Source organism: Larus michahellis, chromosome 4 (assembly GCF_964199755.1).
Source record: "Larus michahellis chromosome 4, bLarMic1.1, whole genome shotgun sequence".
In the NCBI taxonomy this organism is placed as follows: Eukaryota; Metazoa; Chordata; class Aves; order Charadriiformes; family Laridae; genus Larus; species Larus michahellis.
Window position 1 is genome coordinate 45,827,691 of NC_133899.1, and position 24,571 is coordinate 45,852,261.

At 41.2% G+C, this 24,571-nt stretch overlaps 1 protein-coding gene across 1 annotated transcript; it reads left to right on the forward strand.

The window, feature by feature from the left end:
- The first annotated feature begins 654 nt into the window (after nucleotides 1-654).
- On the forward strand, nucleotides 655-22,824 carry ALKBH3 (alkB homolog 3, alpha-ketoglutarate dependent dioxygenase). The gene is made up of 9 exons (XM_074584318.1): nucleotides 655-785; nucleotides 2,466-2,578; nucleotides 3,777-3,811; nucleotides 5,734-5,781; nucleotides 7,353-7,456; nucleotides 8,670-8,758; nucleotides 13,596-13,805; nucleotides 19,702-19,800; nucleotides 20,326-22,824. The coding sequence occupies exons 1-9, from the start codon at nucleotides 698-700 to the stop codon at nucleotides 20,416-20,418; spliced, it is 879 nt and encodes a 292-aa protein (XP_074440419.1). The 5' UTR covers nucleotides 655-697; the 3' UTR covers nucleotides 20,419-22,824.
- The last annotated feature ends 1,747 nt before the right edge of the window (nucleotides 22,825-24,571 follow it).

Consider the following 24,571-nt stretch of genomic DNA (forward strand, 5'->3'; position numbering starts at 1 on the left):
GTGAGTTTTCCCTCCCTTGTTTTGGATGTGAAAAACCGGGCAGCTGTCCCTGCTGCCGTACGCCACCGGCACTGGCCCATTCCCCATGGCCAGCCTGCTCCCTGGTGAAGGAAACCACCGCAGCCAGGAGCGGGTGGTAAGGCCCCGGGCAGCCGGCTGCCTGGCCCAGGAACGGCACTGGGCTGAGGGAGGAGAAGCCGCTCGGTGAGGCGGCTGCAGGTGGGGCCCAGCAGCCGCCAGCACCGCCCCGGGCTGCGGTCATGACCGTGCCCTGCGCCTGGGCCAGGACGGGGCTGAGGTCTGTGGGGGGAGCCGGTTCTGTTATCCCTCGTTAGTTGTAACTATGAGCCTATTCTGCTTCTTTCCACAGGTGGGGAAATATAGATGTAATTTAAGCAGCTACTTAAAAGCAGCCTCCTTGTCAGAACTGCCACGTTTTGACAGAAAACCTTTAATTCCAACTGCCGACTGAAAACTGCGCGCGGGCCGGTCGTGCCCCCGCTCCTCGGGGGCCGCCTACACCTGGGGAGGAAAGCCAGGCTCGGCCCAGCCGGCAGCCGCTGTTGCGGACGGGTCCCTCGGGACCTGGGCCGTGGAGCGGGGCGGAACCCCAGTCGCGGCGTGCGGAGGCGGGAGGAGCGGCGGGAGGAGCGGCGGGGCGGGCCGGGCCGGGCCACGCCGGCGCTGAGGCGGCGGCATGACGGAGAGGCGGCAGCGGGCCCGTGTGCAGGGCGGCTGGGCCGGCGCACCGGCGGGACGGCTGGCAGGCAGGGCCCAGCTCCCAGGTAAGGCCCGGGCCCGCACCCGGGGGCGCGGCGGCGGCGGCCACCAGGTCCTGGCGAGCGGGTGTCCGGGGCTTGCCAGGGTGCTTCTGCTTAGGCCGCGGGGCGGCGGAGAGGCCGGCGCTGGTGAGCCCCATCCCCGGCAGCGCCGGAGCGGTTCGCCGCTGGAGAGGAGCGCCGGGGCTGCCCTGGCCTGGTCCACCCCCGGAGGGGAGCGCCGGGGCTGCCCTGGCCTTCTAGGCGGTGTGAAGAAAACTGCCGCCTTGGGCCTGGTGTGGGCCGAGGCGAAAAATGCCGGGTAAAGCTTTGAAAGCCTGTAGAGGTGCAGTTGGAAGTTGAGTTGAACCCCTCTGTTTGCTGAGCCGAGGCGCAGCGTGGGTGCCCGTGGTGTGTGTGTGCACCTGCGGCAAAGGGGAAGCCACGGGGACGCGTCTCCTGGATGCTTTTTCTGAGCCTGCTGTGTGTGGCAGGGAGCCTTGAGCGGTGGGCCGGTTTTTTCACATAACTAACGTCAAGGTGTTCAAACCCAGTTTTCAAGTAAAATTTTTATGTATGTCATGGATACGTTGTAGCAATTTTGGACACAGAACACAGGGTCAGCTGCATATGTGCGTAGGTGTGTTTCTAATGCATACGCTTAGGTAAGCGTTCTACGGTCGTCTTCGGGAAAGTTAAACGAGATAAATAGAATTCGGTGGAGCTAACTTCTGTAATAACTATTGGTCACTTTGTATTCATAAAATTATTACGTGTGTTCCTTTCTCTTTTCACAGTGAAAACATTGCACAATAAAGATTGCTAGTTGAAAGGGCTGGAGTTAATGTCACTGTTCTGTATCAAACCTTTAAAGAGTGCAGAGGCAGGAGAGCCCTGTGTGGGTTTCCAGACTTGCAAGGAGGACTGGTTTGTTTTGTGAATGTGGTCAAAACACTATGTTCTGTTTGCCTGATTGCAATACCCAAGGAAGGCTCCAATTTCTCTGCAGACTGAGCGTTCCAGGCAAACTGATTTTTTTTTAATCCTGAAAAAAATTAGCCAACTGTTTTTACTTGTGTATGTAGCCTGTAAGTTTTCTGTGACAGGTACATTTTGTTCCACCTATTCCTAAGGGGATTTTTAAAAATTGTTTTTCCAATCTTTTCAATTATACAGAGTGAAGACTTTTACTTTACTTTTTTTTTCCACTCCTCTGTTTCAGGCCCATTTTTAAGCCTTTTTACATCTGTAAATAAAACACATGAAGTGGTATGCCTGAGTTACTCTTCCATACTTTCTCACTAGTCTCAAAATCTTGTTTTAATAAAAGTGTTTTTCTCCCAGAAATGCCTTTTTGTTTCCTAAAAAAAATTGCAGAGGGAAGCGGTTTAGCTGCTTGGGCAAATTTCTGCTGGCATGTGATAGGCGTTTGTGGTAGAACTGAAAGGTTGTATGATAATCTTTCTGATAAAATTATGTTTTCATTTTTGTTTGTCTATGAATAAGTAATATATTTTTAAAAGTTCCGGTTTCTGTGCAATTTTAACTCTTACGTAACGTAGGTTTGACTGTTTCCCAGAGTCTCTGCCAAGCAGAGGAGAATACTTCGAAGAATTATTCCGTAAGTTCTTCCAAACTGTAATTTTTATATGGTGAAATTCTATTTCATGTGGTTTTTGTTTTTTTTTTTTTTCCTCTTTGCTTTAGCACCTAAGGCACCTGTGGCCACCAGCCTTGCCCCTGCAGGTGCCAGACCGGCATGGAACAGAAGAGATCAGCCTCACACTGAAAAGCAATTTGTCTTTGAAAAGCCATCAGAGGTAAAAATTACACAGTAACTAGCAGAATCTCATCTTTTATTAAGCTTCAAATGATAAAAATTATCAGACTTTGAGATTATAATTTCGTGTTTAAAAACAAATTGAGAACTCAGTTGAGATGAATTTTAGGCTTTTACCAAGCAGAGTTTGCAATTGTCTTGCATACATGGCAAACAGAAAGTTATGGTCCTTCTGTTTAGCCTCAGACTTTCATTATGTACCTGTTCATAACTGACTTTTTTTCAGAGAGCCAAAAGAGTATGTTCTCCTCCTAAATGTTCAGAATGATGCAATGTCCCATGTGTGACTTGAGCTCTGTTTTTTCCCTCAGTTGAGATACCTGTCTTATTTGTTACAGGGAAAGAGCATCGGATTTGTTTTATAGACTTTACTTTATGTACTGTGAGCAGATGAAGGATATTGTGGTCTGTGCAGTGAGAGGGCAGTTCCTTCCTTGGGAAAAACAAAAACAACTATTGAACACTTCTTTCCAAGGCAGAAGTGTGTGAAAGGCTGTCTTCCTGGCTTAGAAAGGTTGGAGATGGTCTGTGAAGATTCTCTTTTCTCTGTGGCACAGCCCTGATGTCTATATAGTACTATATTTTGACCCTCTTGCTTGCTCAGCTCGATACCTCCTTGCGTCTCAGTGCTCCATTGAGCTCAGAGACAAGAAGCATAAATCCCTGAGACAACCAGAATCATAATCCAGGCTGGATTAAACTACTGTGTTTGTTTTAACAAAAACCAGTTATCTCAAGCTGTACAGATAATTTTAAAGCATCAGCTCCTGCTATGTCTGGTCTGTCTTGTATTTTGCTCATTGTTTGGGGCTTGGGATTTGTTCATCCCTCCTACGGTTGCTGTAGGTTTTTACTTCCAAGTGTAAGGATAAGAATTTTTTTTGTTGCAGTTAATAAATAGCAACTGTTGTAATAATCCTAATAATTTAGAAATGAATGTCCATTAGGGGGCAGTTGATTGTTAGAAACCGCCTGCAGCGGTAGCTGCATTTGAGAGTTTCTGGGGCATGGAGAGAGTGGGTGGGTTGTTACTGCTTACCAATTGTCCAGAGGTATGTTTTTCTCACTGACATAACAGTATGTAGCTATATAGAGTCACTAGAGATGGTAATTAGTTCTGTTTGACTAGAGCATGCCAGGTACTTTAATATTCACCACGTTACCTTGTTACCTTTCAGGTGGAGCGCAAAGTTCCTGAGGCGGGTGTGATAGAGTGAGTATGCTGCTGACATAACTGTCTTTTGTGAGGTTTTTCTGTCCTGTTGGTCTCTGGGAATCTGCTGAAAAAGAGTTCCTTCTCCACTTACAACTGCCATGCCTTTGGAAGAAAATTCAGTACAAAATGTGGACTTTCCGCCCTTTTATCATGAACTGAATTTATAATCAGGAGAGTCCAAGTCTCTGTCAACTAGTTTTTATAGCTTTGGTGTAGCTGTATAAGCCAGGAAGAACAAATAATTGGATGTTCTGGATCCAGAGAACTGCAAATACGCGTCCTTCGGTTAGCAACATACATTTTCCTAGAACAGTCCCTGTGTAAATTATGCTGGAAATTAGTTACTGTTATCCAGGAATAGAGTTGGTATGGCAACTCAAGCAGCGCTTCCTCTGAACACTTGGAAAAGTAGCTGCTACTAAACATCATAATGAAGCTAGATATTCATACATTGTAGATCACTTACCCTTTGTGTTGAAATGGGGATCTTTTCAGAGTAACCTCGGCATGAAATGTGACAAGGTGTGGTGGTGTATGATGAAGTTACAGATTTTGAAAATTAAATTTGTTTCAGTTTGGTCATCGTGGTAGAATTTTCTTACTGAGTGCTTCCTAAGAGGCAAGTTACAGATTCATCTTTTGACTTGCTGTATGTTGTTTTTATGTTGATGCTAGGTGGGTATTTGTGCAGAGCAGGCATAATTCAGATGAGATGTTCAGCTGCCCTCCCACTGCTAGAGTGGTAGTGAACAGTTCATTAAGTAGAACTACTTTGTGAGAAGTGTTTCTGTCAAGAGTCATGAAAAATATTGCTGGAAATAGTTACGGAATTTCCCAGAAGCACTTCCAGATGATAAGAGATTTGCTTATGTTTTAACTTTCCATTTCAGTGTGAATGATAGAGCCATATGTTCTTTGCATGTTGTTTATAATTAGTAGTAATAACATAGTACCTAGTTATTAAGTAAATCCAGTGTGTTAAAAGTGTTCTAAGGGCTCACTGACCTTTTATTTGTTACACTTATTTACAAATAAAAAAAATACAGAGGAAACAAGACTGAAATGCCACTGTCATCACAACAGTGTGCTGTCAGTAATATAGTACAGTTTATGCTCTGCATATGCAGTAGGGAAGAGATTGGAAGTTTCTGTGTATTTAACTTTCTTCAGTACAGTGCAAAACACAATATGCGATCATCTCATGAGTTGGTGAACAGTTTTGAGGGAGCGTAATGGTGGAGAGCAATTAGCTCCTGGAGTGCTCTAAGCAGTATAAAGTTTGGAGCTAGCTGAGGAGAAAATGAGATACTAGGTGAAGCAGGCAGTTGGTACAGGAGTAAATAATACTTTATGACAATGCAACTCATAACAGGGAAGAACCGTTTACCCTCTGTACCAGCTACAATAGTTACTATACTGCTCAGGTACCTGTAACTCAGTTTCTCTGTGTCACGCAGGCTGATGAACACATTGCTATTAGCAGAATTGTGGTATCGGTCATCTGACTAAAAACTCGATTTTGCATCTTCAGTCACACTCATGTTCTTTGTATACCTGTAAATGCAAACATAACGGTTTAGGGTGCAGTCTTGTATGGCTATCCCCTTTAGATTCCCTGTGACATCCTTCATTTACATATCTCTAGAGTCTTAAGACTGTGTATTGAGTCTTTGGTGAAATGAGAGCGAGAGGCAGGAAGTACACGCAAACTCATTTCTGCAGCACCCCTTCATGCCTTATTCTGACCTCAGACTGCCTCCAGAACATTAGTGCTTCCCTTAGTAGTGCAAAGCTTTTTTTCTTTTCCTTTTTAAAGAATACCTTCCCTAGTCCAGGTTTACAGTGGTTCTAGTCCATGTTGCATGATAATTTCATGTTGTTTGTCCATCTGATGATTCTTTCCTTTCATACATCCTCAGCAAGCCTGGTGTGTATGAGCTCAGCAAAGTACCAACTGGCATTTCTAGGTAAGTGAATTGCACTTTTTTTTGAAACTTGTAATTTGCTGTTGCAGAACAACATGGTACTATTCAGCTTTCTGAAGTCTGGTCTCTGCAGAGTGTTTTGGCTCTAGCAGGTGCACATTGCCCTTCCTGTGTATCTTCTGTTTAGAGTACTTCTGGAAATACTTTGAGTATCAGGTAGCAGGGACTTACGCAGTCTGAGCAGCACTGAAGAGAAGAAAAATGAACCTCTTAACAACTAGTGCTTACTGCATTTACTGTTCTTGTCCGGAATCAGGAGAAGGGGCTACGTCATCCGTTTGTTTCACAATCCAGACTAAGTTGCTGCTTGAAATTTGGATCGGTATTCCTGTGTTAGCAAGTGCATGATGTCTGTGTTGTATAGTTAAGAGCTACCAAAAACTTTTAGCTGTAAATTGGACTTGTTTTAAATTAATTTAATAAAAGCATTTAACTTTAGGCAGATTTTGTAACTTTAAGGTTGTCCCTTTTGCTTACATGCTATGCCTTAATTTTTCAGCTTCAGGACACTTGAAAACAAAACCTACTTTTTCTGTGATTCCTACTAAATAAAATGCATTTTATTTTACCTTGCTGACTTAGCTGCAATATTAATCCTTTTCTCCTGAATTTGATAGATATTATTAATAGAGGAAGAAATGCCATGGACGTAGTAACTTTTTATGTATTTATTTCAAAGCTTTTGTCTTGGTTTCCTCTAAAACTGCAGATGAAGTTTTATACCAATTTGAAAAGTAAAAGCTTTGACCAGCTGGAAAGAGAAAAGATACGCAGCCGGATGGGTTATGGGTTATTCTGTCATTTTCTGGAGTTTGTTTTCATAATAGCTTGCTGGAATAGAACATACCTGGAAAGTTAATAATTGTATTTTGCATCTCTTTTAGTACCTTTACTATATATATATTCTTACTGTAATGTCTTAGGAGCATTGAAGAGTTGTGAGAGTAACCTCTTGTGAACAGCATTCCTACTCTGTAGCCCACCACAGTGGCTGGAATTTTTGAATGCTGCTGTTAGTAGAGTCGGGATATAAAATGTACATATGAAAATATAAAAAGTAGGAGAGGTTAAATACTTTAGGGTTCTTGTGCTTGGAAAAGAGAGGATAGGATGGCAGTAGTGATAAAGGGCTGTCAAATTCTGAGGTGGTGAATAAAGAGCAATTATTTACTTATGTTGATTGCAGTACCATAATCAGGGCTATCTAATTTATCAAATGGGAAGTTAATAACAAGCAGAAAGATGCCATTTGTCACAGTCTGTGGCTGATTGTGTGACTCGTAGAATATTGTTGGTGTCATATGTTTTTATAGGTTTTAAAAATGTGTTTGGTGAGGGGAAGACTCATCAGGAGCTCCTGCTACCTTCTGTTCTTTGTTTCACACCTGCTTTTGGCTGTGGTCAGAAATAGGATACTGGGCTTTGACTTTTGATTTGATTTATTACAGCTGTTCTTAGGTCCTTTGGGAACCCTGGAAATTAGAATATTTTATCAAAGCACATATAGAAGTGTATATTCCTTCAATTTTTTTCGTTATCTTTTTCTTCCTTAGGATTCATTTGATTCCTGGCTTTATTGACTCAGAACAAGCAGACTGGATGTTTGAACAACTCCTCCAAGACATACCCTGGGGTCAGAGAACTCACATCAGACAGGGTAAGGGGTGTGTAGACCAACTTTTCAGGTCATTCCCAGGTCATTTCCATAACAAAATTGTTTATCATTATTTTTAGTTTTACATATTTCCACTCCTTTACATATTTCCTGCCAGGTTTTCCACGCATATCTGAAGAGTACTGCTGCATATCTTTATAATCTCTTATCACCATGTTGCAATTGCCAATTAAATGAGATCTTTGCAAATTAAAATTCCCTGTCTTAAAAATCTTTGAATTTTACTTCCTCCTCTTCATTTCCGCTTCTTTTTCCCACTCTTTTTTTAGATTAAGTCTGTGCTCCATTCCTTCATACTGTCTCCCAGTGATGCTGCAGAAACTGTGTTCTTTGAGGTTTCTGTCGCCAGCAATATTTTTTGCCTCTCACTTGAAATCCCAGCAGAGCACGTTTCTTTTCTCTTGTCTTTGCTTGTTAGTTCCAGTATGCAGTGAGTGAGGAGACTGCTATTCTGGATTTGTTCACTAAGGGGCACCTGTTCTAGCTAAATTTATCTTCAGTCAGGAACGGATATAAGATAATATATTGGAGTAGTTACTGGACAGGGCCGGAAAATGTCTTCAACATATGTGTTTATTGGCTTGCAATAAAGGTACAGTATAATGAAGAATGTTACCTGTCAAGCGTGAGAAATAGCTACCAAGATAGTCTTTTCAGAAGCTGAAAGTACTTTAACTTGATGTTTGTATTACACTACAGAGCACACGCATATTTGACAAAGTATTACTTGTCCAGCCTTGCTACATTCTGCCTCTGTAATGTCCCATTGATGATGCAGTCCTTTCCACTTCATCCTTTCCAGTGGATACATCTTGCAACTTATGCCAGTGTATTGGGCACTGGAAGAAGTAGAATATAAACCAAGCCACAATTATAAATAAAATTTCAGTTTCATTTTGCTATCTTTAACTTGTCCAGGCCCTGCCCTGTCTGGCATAGGGATTAGAAAATTGATGTGGTTCTGAGATTTTGGTGAAGTAATTCCTCTTGCAGACAGGCCTGCCTTTGTATAATCTCATTCCTTCACATGATTTCATTATGTAAGGCTGCGGATTCTAAAGGGGCTGCCTTTTAACTTTAGGTGAGTGGACAGTCCCTTTTTGATGAAGTTTCTTGGCAGACTCTCATCATCTTTCCATTTTCAAGCCCTTTGATAAGGCAACTGAGAAAGTCTTCCTGATTTTCTTTTTTTTAGAAGTATCTTTTGAGGAACCAAGGCTTACCTCCTGGTATGGGGAACTTCCTTACACGTACTCCAGGATGACAATGCAGCCAAACCCAAACGTATGTATATGTTTACAGTTTTATTTTATTATCATCTACAAAGAAATCCTTTGCAGAGATTGAGACACAAAAATTCTTTCCATCCTCTATTTTTATCTGGAGTATCTATGAGCATTTCATTTGTGATCAACAATAGATTCTAGTCTAATGTGGACAGTTTGATAAAACAAGTATTATGAGTGGATTGACTGAGAGGAGCATGATTTAGTTACTAAAGAGTGACAAAAGGAAACTCCAGAGTTTAATGTTCTGCTTTTGGGTCACTGTAGCTTTGGACAAAACTAAATTGTTCTGTGTGACTTACTCTGTGCATCTTTATATTGGAAATTGTACTGTACGCTGTCTTACTGAGTTTTTCACTGTAGATATCAATTACTGAAATAGTTACTTTCAGAAACAGTTAGATTCAGTAATGCTTAAATGAGAATTTAGGCATATTGTTGATTCCTGTGTGAGTGCTATGAAATTCACACACAAAACCTGCCTGCTCAGCAAGTCCAGATAGTATGACATAATTTCCCACGCTATTTCAGAAGGGTTAAAAACCTTCTGAGTGACTTGTTGACGTTTTGTTCATATTCACTCTCTCTCTGGCTTCCATCTTGTTGTCTTATCAGCCTGTCTCTTGGTATTGCTTTGTTTGAAATTTCCATGGCAGTAGGCTGCAATGTTCTGAATCATAAATTAAATGTGACTGTTGAAGGCTGGGTAGCATGAGAGAGAAGTGTCCCAAGTCCCAGAACTGCTGCCAAAGGTGGGTACCTCCTAGCAAAGCTCAGTTTGGGAAAAGTGGAAAGGCATTATTTAACAAGATGAGTTGTGAAGATTTTGTAGTCTTAAAAATACCATAGTTCAGAAATTCTATAACCTATGGAATTTGTGGTGGGAAAATAGGCTTTTTTTTTTTGTGTAGTCATATGTGGAATAATATTTTAAATAGACTTTTCTAAAAGCTGAATGGTTTTATGGATTGGAAGTGCCCCTCCAAGATCATTCTGCTGTACACTGATATTTAAATCCATTTCAGAATTGCCTGTGGTGGAAGCTGGTGCTGCTCAGAGGTTGGATACAGCCTATATACCCTGAATTGATGATTTCAGTTCAGTTTGCATAAAGTTCAGAGTTAGCATTTGTTGGGCCACTGGTTTGCTTTTCTCATACAAGAGGCACAAGGCCTAAATTAGTCATGCGTGCTGATCCAGTCTTTTATGCTTGAATAATTCTCCTTCTTTACTGAGAGAAACAAACTCCAGCAGCAAGTGAGATGCACTGGCAAACTTGCATAGCTGGGAGCCAGCCCTCCCACTGGCTGGAAACTGCCCGTAGGCAGATACATGGGCAGACTGCACACAGGCACTCTGGACATTTCACTTAGCTTTGTAGGTGGGAGTTCCTGCAGCCTAGAAGAAGCAGTGGATGGTGTAAAGAGCACAGTCCTTACCTGTAGAATAGGGTTTATACCACAAAAATATCCCAAGTAAAATGTAATTTAGTGCACAGCTTGGACAAAACCAATTACTTGCCTTGGATGCTTGATCTGTAGGAGTAATTGTGCGACTCCTTTTTTGTTTGGTAAGTCTGGGTGTGATAGCAGCACTGCTACGTAAAATCCAGTTCTTGTGCCTAATGAATTTTGGTATTAGAAAAATGTTTCTTTGTAAGCGGTGATGTGGTCGATGACACAGTAATGTTTCAACAAAACTACTTCCACTGCTCTAGGTTTGTAGTGGTGTTTCCAATGAATTGTAAAAATTCACCATACGGTAACATTTCTAGCAGTAAATACTTTTGTGATAGGAACTGAAGGAATCTAGTCCTATTTGGTCACTGAAAAGTGCTTTCGGCAATTCTTGTTGGACTCTTCTGTCATTGCATTGTATGTCCTGCACATAGTGCACATTTACGCAGCCCAGTTAGAAGCTATAGCTTTTTTGGACTGTGTTACTGATTTCCCTACATAGAATCCTAGAACTGTCGAGGCTGGAAGGGACCTTTGAGATCATCAACTCAACCATCAACCTAACTCTGACAAAACCACCACTAAACCATGTCCCTCACCACCACGTCTACCCGTCTTTTAAATGCCTCCAGGGATGGTGATTCAACCACTCCCCTGGGTAGCCTGTTCCAATGCTTGATAACCCTTTCGGTGAAGAAATTTTTCCTAATATCCATCCTAAACCTCCCCTAGTGCAACTTGAGATTGTTTCCTCTTGTCCTATCACTTGTTACTTAGGAGAAGTGACCAACCCCCACCTCTCTACAACCTCCTTTCAGGTAGTTGTAGAAAGTGATAAGGTCTCCCCTCAGCCTCCTTTTCTCCTGACGAAACAAACACAGTTCCCTCAGCTGCTCCTCATAAGACTTCTTCTCCAGACTCCTCACCGGCTTTGTTGCCCTTCTCTGGACATGCTCCAGAATTATAGAATCATAAAATGGTTTAGGTTGGAAGGGACCTTAAAGATCATCTAGTTCCAAGCCCCCTGCCGTGGGCAGGGACACCTCCCACTAGACCAGGTTGCTCAAAGCCCCATCCAGCCTGGCCTTGAACACTTCCAGGGATGGGGCATCCACAACTTCTCTGGGCAACATGTTCCACTGTCTTACCACCCTCAGTGAAAAATTTCTTCCTAATATCTGATTTAAATCTACCCTCTTCCAGTTTGAAGCCATTAACCCTTGTCCTATCACTTACATGCCCTTGTAAAAAGTCCCTCTCCAGCTTTCTTGTAGGTGCCCTTCAGATACTGGAAGGCTGCTATAAGGTCTCCCCAGAGCCTTCTCTTCTCCAGGCTGAACAGCCCCAACTCTCTCAGCCTGTCCTCATAGGAGAGGTGCTCCAGCCCTCTGATCATCTTTGTGGCCCTCCACTGGACCCACTCCAAGGGGTCCATGTCATTTTTATGTTGGGGGCTCCAGAGCTGGATGCAGGACTCCAGGTGGCGTCTCATGAGAGCAGAGTAGAGGAGCAGAATCACCTCTCTTGAACTGCTGGCCACAGTTCTTCTGATGCAGCCCTGACTCTCAATGTCTTTCTTGTAATGTGGGGCCGAAAACTGGACACAGTAGTTGAGGTGGGGCGTCACCAGTGCTGAGTACAGAGGCACGATCACTTCCCTGGTCCTGCTGGCCACACTATTCCTGATACAGGCCAGGATGTTGTTGGCCTTCTTGGCTACCCAGGCACACTGCTGGCTCATATTCAGCTGGCTTTCAACCAACACCCCCAAGTCCTTTTCTGCTGGGCAGCTCTCCAGCCACTCTTCCCCAGGCCTGTAGCGCTGCATGGGGTTGTTGTGACCCAAGTGCAGGACCCGGCACTTGGCCTTGTTGAACCTCGTACCATTGGCCTCGGCCCATCAATCCAGCCTGTCCAGATCCCATACTGACATTCCCACCCAATTTGGTGTCATCTGCAAACTTACTGAGGGTGCGCTTGATCCCCTCGGCCAGGTCATTGATGAAGATATTAAAGAGAACTGGTCCCAATACTGAGCCCTGGGGAGCACCACTTGTAACCTGCTGCCAACTGGGTTTAACTCCATTTACCACCATGCTTTGGGCTTGGCTTTCCAGCCAGTTTTTACCCAGCAAAGAGTATGCCTGTCCAAGCCATGAGCAGCCACGTGTCCCACAGCTGCAAGCTGTCTTTATGTCTCATTAATTATTCACATGATGCTTAGTCATTGAAGGGGTGACTTAGCTAGAAATACCTCTAATAGAGGAAGATGGTGTGTTGAGGCTCCTGCCTTGTAGCCAATAGGTAAAAAAAAAACCCCTTAAACATGGGTAAGCATGAAAAGAAGGTGGTTTAGACTTGATTATTAGAGGCGGGTATTAGGAACTAATTCCTGCTGTCTGTTCCTCCTTCTGCCAGTGGTGCACTGGGAGGCTTGGAATCAGTCCTTTATCCTCTCTTGATCTCTGTTCCTGCTTATATAATGGGCAAAAATTATGGCCTACATTGCTTTGTTGTTTTTTTTTTAAACACGTGTAGTACTTAAAAGCAGTCTGACAGATGAAAGTTATGATGTGAGTTTATAACATTAAATAGTGATTCACTGGACTGAGTTGTAATGGAATGTGCAGAGCTGCCGTGGGCTATGGGCTCAGCAAGATGTTAGCAAAGGAAAGGATGAAATTCAGGGCCTGTGACACTGGTTTTGTGAACCACCGAAAAGTTACCATGTCGAAGTCAAAACCCCAAGAGGTGATGAGTCAGGCTCAACAAGCTGTACTAACAGAGCGGGGCACAGGGGGCCGTGCTGTGACAGTGTTGTCTCTTGTTCTGTGTCAACAGCTGCAGGCAATTGATAGCGTGTCATTTAGTCACTGATTGCAACTTTCTGGATGCACTATGCCCGCCAGCAATGGCCAAGTAACTCAGATGTTATCAGAGCCCTGTGTTAAACTCCTCCAGCTTGGCCAGGAGGTTAAAAAAACAGGTATGCATGGGAGAAGTTGCATGCCCCTTGTCTTAGTGAAGAACTCCCAGTTCGTGGTCAGTTCAAGTAGATTTCACTCTGGCTGCTTTCTCACTTTTCAGTTAATTGGGGTGGCTGGCTACATTAGTATGAAAGGCATTATATAACACTCTTCATAGTTTTAAGAGATAATTTAGTATTGAGCAATAGGTAACATTTGCATATTTTGAAGAAAGCCCATTCCTCAGCTTTAGTAAAAATATCAGAATTGTTCAGAGGCATTTGTTTGATTTCGAGTTTATTGTGATTAAAGTGCAGTATATTTGTTTCTTAGTAGTTTTCCCTTTGTGTCTTATGTTATCTGCTGCTGGCCTGCTTTCATTGTATTTACTGTTCTGCTGTGCTGATTACAGTGGCATCCTCTGCTGACCATGCTTAAGGAGCGCATTGAAGAGTTCAGTGGCTATACCTTCAACTCTCTTCTCTGCAACCTCTACCGAAATGAGAAGGATAGTGTAGACTGGCACAGTGACGATGAACCATCACTGGGAAAAAATCCTGTCATTGCCTCGCTCAGCTTTGGTGCTACCCGGACCTTTGAGATGAGGAAGAAACCCTCCCCTGTGAGTGTTCATATAACTTTGAGAGTCCTATATTTACTAATATGTTTAGTATTTTCCCCCTGTTTAGAGAACTTAATTACTAAGTGTTTAATACTAGTTAATGAAAGCACAGCTCGTCAAGTTCTGTGGAATAAGCGTAGGGATCAAGAAATCTGTCGCATGGAACATGGCATCATGAAGATGGGAACGGGACCACTCTAATAATGTGCAGCGGTATAGTACTGCAGTGAAATTGCAACCTGGGCACTCTCCTGCCCAAATAAGGGCCTTTCCTGTTACTTAAAATGAGATCAGCGGTGGTGGAAGGGGACTTTCACTGTGTAAATGAACCAAAGAGTTGATACCATTTTCATAAACTCAAGCAAACATTGTATAATGCATAATGTATGCAGGATGAAGAGTAGCTCTGACTTCTCTTGTAAGTAAAAATCCTCTTAATAATGTTTGCGTTTTGACTTGTGTGTGTTTAGGTTGAGGGACAGTGAACAGAGGGAAGGAGATGATTTCTTTTCCATAAAATACTAAACTGTCTTATCATACTTCACAAACTAAAGAGAGATCTTTTACTTTGATAAGGAGCCATGTGTGGAACATCCTTTCAGCAATTAGTTGGTGATTCAGTAGTGAATACTCTTTCTAGATAAAAAGCTGTGCTTGGGAATGCTGTGTTTATAAGCCAATGTAAAACTTAAATTTTGCAATTCATATTTATCCAAGTAAAGGAATTGTGCTTTCCTGGGTTGAGAAGACAGGCCTCATTTTGGTGTATCCTGCTTCAGATGTCTTTTCTGCATGTGTAGTCTTTGTTAACTTTGGGAAGAAGTTTGCTGTCCTCTTATGCTGCTATTTATTCTGAGTAAGTAATGCAGAAAGCAAAGGTGATGATTATCAGCCCATTAGAAAACTGCTGACAGTACATCAGCATACAGTCTGCCCGTCAAGAGCCACCTTGCGTCAGATAGTCGTGAACAGCAAAGGTCAGAATTTGAACAAGAAAACAAATTAATTATTTTTATTTTTCACTAGTTCTCTAATTTGTAAGTTCTTTGTTGTCTGAAGTGATTTTAATCCTGGTCCATGAGCATGAGATCACATCACCAGTGCATTGTATCAGTGGGCATAGCATGAGTAAGTATCTTTGATACTGTGATGATAATAGAATGTCAGCTGGAAAGTTCATTCCTCTGAGAAACTGTAAATGCTGCTTAGATTAATTTCTCGAATTGCATGTGTTCCTCTTCGATGGATGAGAATCAAAGCCATTTAGATTTCAGTATAAACTTTGCAGTTTCACTCTTAAAAATTAAACCCAGTTCTTAAGTAAGATGTCTTTTTGTTATGTTTTCTATTTTCTGAAGACACCCACTATGAGCAAAGGGGGAAATTCAATCTGTGCCATTCATAATTGGCCGCCTTCTTTGATCAGTCCTGCACGATTTCTTCCCTTTTCTTCCTGAGATGGATGATTTTCTATAGATACATCCGTCAAGATTTCCGCGTGTTTTTTTTCGTCAGTGCCTTTGACCTGATATTTCTGACTAGCTGAGTCTTGTTACCTATGAAGTGTGCAAGTGTGACATACCTGTTTCTAAGTTATGATCCCCATGTGCAGTGTGATCTTTGAATAAGTTTCTATTAACTGCATCCTGTACCCAAGGGAACTCATACTTAATAATTATATGGGACACATTACGTATTCTTCGCACATTCCCAAAGCCTGCAATTTTCTGAGAGCATCCTATGACACTAGATGCTTTGCCAAGTGGGAGTTACAAGAGGCTCTGATGGAAATTACAACCTTTCAGGCTGTACCACCAAAGAAGTAATTTTCATACTCTATTGTAATGTAGCATTCTCTCTTTCATTAAGAGAAAGTTAAAGTTGATTGTAGATACTTGAAGTTTGAGCATTACTTTGCTCAAAAGCAAGTTACAGGAAGAGGAAAGTAGTCTAGGGAAAAGGGATTCAGATTAACAGTCATCACAGGCATTCAGGCTCCCCCTCGTTTATAATCTGCCAGTATCAGTACATCGGGTTTTCCAGAGTTAGTCTTCATTGAGCAGGGAAAGAGAAAGTAAATCCTTTTCCTCACAAAATTAAACCTCTTTGAGGGCCAACATTCTAGTATTTCGGAGTCTAGAGTTTCAAAGGCCTTCATTTCCCTCTGTTCTTATAAGTGCTTTTAAGTATTTTGAGATGAAAGACGGAATGAAAATGCAAGATGAGAAATACTATGGTAGAAGCTCACTGTGGATAAATGGTACTGGAAAAAACCCCAACCCTAGAGTGGTTGCCTGTGTGTGATCATGTACTGGGTACAAAACAGTACGCACCACAAGTCAGGGAACATCTTGTAGTGCTATTGAAGAATACTAGATCAGAGCCTTCAGAGACTTCAGTTCGTGTTCCTATCTCTACAAGTATTTTCCATATTACATTTTGAAATGTGGATGAACTTATTAGAGAATAAAATCCTGTTTCTCTAACTGCAAAGAATACCGGTAATGTTGGTGGGTTGGTTTTTTGGTGCATGTTTGTGTGAATTTTGGCATTTGTCTGGTAGGAATTTGGTGGTGTTTATATAGGCCACTCTGAAACCGTCACAAAAGGAAATCTTTTTATCCTTTCTCTGCATTTTTCCTTGTCAAAAAATGAAAAAGAGAAAATATTTAGATGCAAGTCATATTTTCTGTTTCCTGAAGATTGTTCTAGGGTGAGGGGAAGGAAAGGGTCAGTTCTCTGGTTTTGTGTTTGGGTTTCTTTGTGGGTATTTTTTTGGTGAGTACTGTACTGGATGAGTAAGTGTTCATCGTATCGTAATGGTGAAAGGGTGTAGAGACATGCATAGCCTATTTGAATCTGCATCAACAAGCATCCCTTGTGGATAAGTAGAAATAATTCTTAGTAAGATTTCAGCGTGTAAAAAAAGCTACAAATACATTTCAGGAGTAGATTCTCCACTGGAATTAAGGAGACTTATAATGGAAATTAACATACTGCCAGAAACTGTTTTACTTTACCTGCTGCAGTTTTTCTTTTAAGCATTCTTTCTTCTAAATACTGCCTTTTCTGTTTATTTGTACCAGTTGTGTGGTTGTATCTGATATTTTGCCATTGCTTTCCACTATCTCAATAAACTTGCCTGAGACTTAAGAAACAAACTTAGGTGATTTATATAGATTTATACTAGAACTTTTCTCTTCCTTACCTTTTTGATTTTGATACCATTTTAAGAAAAAAACGTTGATGTAGTCCAGTAGTGCTTACAGATTTTATATTCACAGCTTCCCATCAACTCATGCAGAGCTTTCCTCACTTATTAACTGTAGTTACTTGAATTAAGGATAAAAAAAATAGTTGTAGTCAATGTATGCAGACAGTGTAAAGTTTGGATTGTATTGAATGAGCAACTCAAGATGATGAAAATTCTAATATACTAAGAAGCAGAAGAGTTGCTTTACTAGGGCTGTTCTTGGAAGCAGGTGGTTCTGTAATACGTGTATAGAGTTAGGAAGTGACCATATAAAAGTTACCTGATGCATTTCTTTCCATGTTTGTTATCAGTATTCTAAAAAAATTCTTTTTGTCCTTAGATATCAAGAATAAATTTCCTTCATAAAATCCTTGACCTCTGAAACTCAACTAAGTTTTCTCTGTGTCTAACATCAGCTCTAGAGAGAAAAGTTCTGAAATGAGATTTGGTGGACAGTGTTAGTAACGACATGTAAGACAGTAAAAACTTCTTGTCTAACTTCACCGTCTCTGCAAAACCATTTGACATAAAAATCTCTTTTTCTAAGTTAAAACTAAGCTCAGAGATGCCCCATTTAAAACAGAAAGTAACTACTGCTTTTACATACTGATTTCTCTAAGCCAAAAGGATGTTTTCTCCTAAATCATTTATCTTAGAAAAATTCCTTTTTAATCAAGATGAGCAAGAGATAAAAATAAGTCCGCTGTTAATCCATCCACAAAGTGAAATGATGTAATCCAGTGAAATAGAAAACAGCCGTGTGATGGTATTTCTCTGCTTTTCATCAGCAGTCATGTTTATAATACCTATTTTTGAAATTTTTTTCCTTGTTTCCTGTGAAGTTTAAGAAAATGTTTCTGGTGTTATACCTTACTTTTAGCAGAGAAAGATAACAATTCTATGATATAGCCATTCTAATGGCTAATAATTTTAGAAACTTAAAAATATGTTTCGCATTGTCCTTCCAAAGAATACATATTACAGGTGATTGTGAATGCCTTCAGCACTCCCTGATTCCAGAGTCTTGTTCTGTCACATTGTGATTTCTAGTTGCATACCTGAATATAAAGTGTCAATGGTGTGAATAATTAGTCAATTACATCAAGTGATGCTTTTTATTATTGGGAATTGATTTGTTCCCTACCAAGCTCTCCTGCATTTTAGAGGGTTTGCAGTCTTCACTCTATCTGTGTCTTTTTTATACACACACACACACTCCCAGTTGTTCTTTCGAAAATCAAACTTTGTTTTAAGTCCAGGACATAATTTTTTCAGTAGTTGATACTTTGTGTCATTATTTTGAGCTTCTCAGCAAGCCATGAACTTAAAAAGACAGAACTGCATCAAGTTGGGCCACTGCACAATTAAACTTCAATGAAGTTAGTTAAACTTTTTGAAAATGTGAGTTTTTGTAAAAGTGTTAAAATGTGTTGGATGAGAGCTGTTGGGTCTTTTTAATGGCTCTCAAAAGACTATGTCTGCCCTTTTATGACCTGTTAATGTTTTCATCTAACTGTCAGGTCTGTGCAGAGCCCCGTTAGTTTTCCTGGGTAACTCAACATACAGCTGAAGCCTGGAGATTTTGTAATGTTTGTTCCCGTTTCAGAAATGTGGGTCTTCTGTCAGTGTGAGGTAACTAACACCTTCACCTCAAACTGGGTGAAATCTTACTGCGGTAATTCCATTTTCCCAGTCTCAGTTGTCCTGTATTGTTTCCGCCTTCTTTGCGATCTGCTTCTGTTAACAAGTGACATAAGTTGTGACCTCTCATCTCTTTTTTTTATTTTCCCCTCCAAAGTACAGTTTCCTTTTACATGACAAATGTGACAAATGCCACTCTGATAGTAACAGATTTTGTGGAGTCTGGAATAATTGCTGCCTTCAGTTGGGTCTGAAATAATGTCGTGCCTCCTCCTAATCACTCAGCAGGAGTGATTTTTAGGAGTCCACCAACCATTATAAGAAACTGGAAGAGAAGACACTGCCTAACTAATTAAAAAAATAAAAAGTCTGAAGCATTTTCAGCAACTGCCTAAGATATATGGTCCCTTAAAGGAACACCATCATGCTTTAGAAGCTCAGACCTTGCCTAATTTTTTTTTTCTCATCTCTTTGTAGTTTTTGTGCATTTCTGACTTCTCTTTCAAGAACAAACAACAGATTTGATGATCTCTTTGGAAAAAACCCTGGTGTGTCTGCTTCTAGAGGCAGTGGTTCAATAACAAATATGCATTCAGGCTGTTCGCTATAGGCAGTATACTCGGAACAAGGTTAATCCTGTATTTGTACAATGTAGAGACAGAAACTGTCATACTCTTTTTTTCAGTGGAGGACATTTATTATCCACTTTACACTTTCAAGCTGTCTGTGGCTTTCTATAACTTAAAAATAAAGTTATAGAACTTGTTGTTGAACTTCACCTGTGTTGTCCAGGCAGTGAGATGCAATGGCTTTGTTCATCCTTAAAATGCTCAGCTCCTGAACTTATCAAATATGTAACAGAGAGGTTTAGTTAGACTTCTTGATCTTGTAAGAGCTTCCTTTCCTCCTCTCACCTCACAGCTTTTTAAGCTCTGCTATAGAGGACTGGTTTTCTGCCAAATGCACATGCCTACTTCTTCAGTGTCTGACATTTCTTTTTAGGAAGAGAATGGAGACTATACTTACGTGGAAAGACTAAGAATCCCACTTGATCACGGGACTCTGTTGCTGATGGAAGGAGCTACCCAGGAGGATTGGCAGGTGAGAACTCGACACCATCTGTGTGCTTTACTTGCAGTGCAGTTTTCCAAGTATGCAGGAGGCACTTCCATAAAGGTATGGGACATTCTGCTTCCAGTGACACAGTTGTTTCCCAGCACATTAATATTGCTGTCTGCCTCAGAATTTCAAAGCACACACAGAAACAATAGGCTTTTTTTCAAGTGCTAAATGATGTAATCATCTCAGATGTTCCAGCATTAAAGTTCAGCAGTGAAGACTGCAGCCTGCAGCTGAAAGAGCAAAATCAATTTAGGAATTTGGAATATAAATAAGTTGCAACTTAATTTAACAAGTCTACAGTAATCTACAGAGACCTTTTGTTTTCAGTGGCCCTGAGCAGTTAGAACATGAAGTTTTTGCCTTACCTAAATGCTTAGAAATGTTGATAATAAACTATCACAGGAAATGAAGGCTTTTTACATTGTTTGATCACCGGTATTTTAAATACAGAAGCTTATGCTTTTGTTCTTTTTCTTTTTTTTTTTTTCCTAATGCTGCTTACAGCATCGAGTGCCTAAGGAATATCATTCTAGAGATGCACGGATAAACTTGACGTTTAGGATCATTTATCCAGAACCCGATGGAGTTTGGAAGTGAAGAGGCGCCTTGGGCATTGTTGGGCATAGGCACACAGCAGATCCAGAGCCTCAGATTGCTACAGATTTAAAGGAAGCCTTGCGGGAACAGAGTTCTGTGAAACATCTGATGGGGGAAAAGAACTGGTATTATAAAGATCTTCGACAATCAGAAGCTGCCTGTGTTACGTGGACAGTGCTGGTTTGTTTTCAGAAATGGTATGCTATTAGATGATACTAAATCACTGGCTTTAAGTTTGTGAAAAAACAATAATCTTTCTTAAAAGAACACAAAGCGCATGAAAGATCTGAGAGGTTCCAACTGGAGCAGAGAGATTCAGTGAGCAGTTATTTTTGCACTTTCTCTTGTCTCCCCTTTCCCGCCCAAGTAGTGGTCAATGTTCTAAGTAACAACATAACAGGATTCTTTAATGGAAAGGCAGCTGTGTGTGTGCTGTGTGTACACAAATGAGAAAGCTGCACTTCATGATGATCTCCGAGTAGTACTCATTTCACCAAGGGGTAGTGCATTGCTTTTTATTCGTAGGTTGCAAAGTCTTTTCCAATGAAGCAATCAGTTTCATTATTTATATAACTACTTGAATTATACTAGTGTCCAGTAGAACAGAGGGCCAAGGCTCCCTTCTGCTATGCAGTCTGTGGTCAGACTTTATCCTAACTCTTTATCCATGTAGACAAGACAGACAAAGGCAAGCAACAGAGACATCTTAGCCATGAGGCTTACCAGCCAGGTCGAAGCTTGCCCATTACCTGAATATTAACAGTCCTCCATCCCTGCTGGCTTAAAACTGTTACCTGTGTCATAGGCAGGAAAAAAGACACAAAGAGACGAAAAACATTACTTTCAGAATTTGCTAATAAATTCTTAGTTTCTTTTTTCTTTTTAGCACACTAAGTTATGGCTTCCAGTGATTTCAGGTGGGACAGGAAATGTCAGGATCTTTAAAAATTAGGCCTGTACTGCCAGATTTGATACCCAGAAGAACTGGTCCAAAGATTTGGACCCAAATTGTTGTAATCACAATGTAAGTGAGTTGCAAAGCTACACTAAGTAGAGTGTAGTAGCACCACGTGCAGCACTCACTCTGGTGCTGCTGCTCCTAGGTCAATGCGTAGTGCATTAAACAATATTACTTGGAGGGCTACCTCTCAAACCTCTGCTGTTACAGAGAAGCAGTCAGCAACGCAGACCTGATTCTGGGTTGACTTGCTGGAATTCCTCAAGTTTGCCCGCCCCAGGTACATCTCACCTGTTGGTAGGAACCGGTGAGCTAATGGCTGCTGTCTGGATGCAAAGTCAGGTATGCTACCTACGTGGTTAAGTTCTCCCTGCAGCTAAATGGCATCCACTGTACTGGATCAAAACATAGGTTTGGTAGGTCTTTACTTTCTGCCTGAAGTAGGACTTAAGAACGGGTAAATCATAAATACTCTATGCCTTGTAACACATTGATATTGTTAAGCAAGTTAGCGTCCCTCTTCGGTGCAAGAGTAAGTTGGTGTTTAGAAAATATTTCTCTTAGCCAACATTTGCTGTAGTTTAAAATTGTTATTTGATGAGAGCAATCAAGTTATCAATCTTCAATTATGCCTGTAGTTTAATGTTATTCATCACCTAAAGAACAGACTGTTGAGCCATTTCAAACCCTGTGCTCTGAAATTAGGCAGAATAATTTTCTTTGTGTATCAAACAACTCTAGAAGTAGCTTCTCTACCTAAAGCACTATACAGCTTTTGAAATAGCTTATTATTCTAAAATGAATGAATATTATTTAGAAAACTTACTTTGTTATCTAATAATGTCTTCAGTTTCATCCCAGTTTGTATAGAAATACATTTTTTGAGTATATTTAATGTTAATTCCTCGCATTTGAATGTAAGATCTGGGCTCTGTGACGTATGTCCTGAGAATTAGTGTTGAAGGAGGCACGTTTACTTTCATGTTTACTTTCTTTGAGTAACCGGAGTTTTGTCTACATCCCTGTATGTGTGCCCAGGTTTGGCAGTCCTGACAGAGAGTGGTTTTCCTTAACCGAGGGGCAGTGCTAATTTCTCCAGGTATTCTGACAAGGCAACACTTTAGCCTTTGTCAGTTCATATGAGCTACGTTTATTTACACTGTGTTAAGAGAGTCATGCTGCAAGAGAGAGTAGGAGATGGGGACTAGATGGAAACTTTTAAATCCCCAAACTCTTCACCCTATGGAAATGGCAACTCATTTGAATTCAATGAAGCTGTGGCACATAACTGATGGTAGGGCCCTGGAGGCTGATACTGTTGCGGAAGAACAGTTTTTCACTTACTTTCTCGGTTTCAATTTACAATAGGAAATTGTGTTTTAGTTTCTTTATTTCTGTCGGTTTGAGAGAAGGTTTCCTCCCCAACAATAAAAAGATTTATAAGAGAAGTGCTGTATCGCATGGAGCTCTCTTGGGGTGATACCCTTTTGTTGCTGGTGTCTGCTATGTTCTGTTCTCTCTTCTGTGTCGGCTGTGCTGCTGCTTATATCCAAATCTGGTTGACAGTGGGGAGAAGGCTCGTGGCATTGTTCCTCCCCCTATCCTGAGTGCCCTGGCTGCAAGGGGAACAGTTGGCATAGAGCTCAAGTTTCTTGGTCAGCTGGGAACTTATGGGTCCTTCCTTCCTCCCCCCACCTCCTCCCAAAAAAGTCACCTAGCCAGGTGGCAGCGGATTGCAACCTCCTGCCTGCCGGGACAGCAGGAAATGGCTTAGAGCAGAGGAGATTCCAGCCCACATCTCCTCAGGAGAGCTTTCTGCAGGAACATTTTTCCTGTAGGTAGAAATTTTTTCCAGAATGCTGCAAGCACTCTTAAGTTCTCAAGATGAATGTGCGCAAAAGTGAGATTTGAGAAGTATTGAGCCCAGTGCTGTTCTCATGGCACCTAAAGATTTTTCACTTGAGACTGGGGCAACTTGAAAATTTCTGGTGCTACTGTTCAGCTGTTTCTGCTGTTGGAGTCAAGTGCAGAGGGTAATATATTGATAACGGTAATAACATAGTTAGGTTCTGTTCTTCAGCTTAAAGATTGCTGCAGGAACCTTTGCCCTAGTTACATGGATTTGAAAACAGTATTTCTAAAAATGCTACCCGAAAGATTTACTTCCCAGTTATTAGGCTGTCTTCCTTCACAGGACTGTTTTGACAGTATAGTATTTCCAGCCAAAAGGTTTTTGAAAAAAAGGTTTAAAATCAGAATACATTACAGTAATTCAAAGTAAAATATATTGTTTATCTGAAAACAAAGGGTTCTACATACAGAGAGGATTTGGGCCCGGGGGTGGGGGTTGCCCAGAGTTTTTGGTTTTGCTGTTATCGCCAGACTCACTAATCTAAGCATGGAGTAGTCTGTCCATATGAGGTAGTGGAGCAGGTGCTAAGAGCTGCTTTGCCAACAGAGAACCTCCGAATTTTGTTTTCCATATTCTCTGTGTGCTTCCTGTGTGTCCCAAACTGCCTCTTGTAGCCTTTTGCTTTCCCCTCTCATTGCCGCTGTCACCTCTCGTATGCTCCCTGCTGCAGGTATGACGATGTTTTTTTTTATGTAGAAGATATGAACTGTGTGTTTACTTTTTTCCTATTTCTTCATTCGGAAATGTTATTTTTCAGCAGAGTATGTGTATCTCTTCCAAGAAAAGCTGAAAAATTGCATTCCTCAAAACTCTTTGTTGTCTGTGGCTTTCAAACAGATTGAGTCTACTAGTTACCCCAGTTAAGATTTCCTTTTCCAAAACAGCCATCACCTTTTCCAAAATACAGTGCCCCTCCGGCTTGATAAGGAGCAGATGAATGGAAGCTGTCTTTGGTAAGGATGGATGGTGGCCTGCCAGCCCGAGGGAATGTGCGGGATGGAGCTGTTCTGACAAAAGGACAAGTGGTTCCATCAACAATATGTAACCATTAATTTATTTAACACCTAGATAAACAATAACGTTATTAATTAATCATACTGGTGTCAGGAATCGCTCTGTCTCCATGCTATTTGCAATAATCATTTAATCACAGAATACTTGAATATTCAAGCACGAACTCTCGATGAGGTGAGAATATATCTGATTGAATACTACGCTGTTGGGCCACACCAGGTTGATCTGAGCACACGCTATTTAAAATCAATAGCAAAGTTCCATCATTT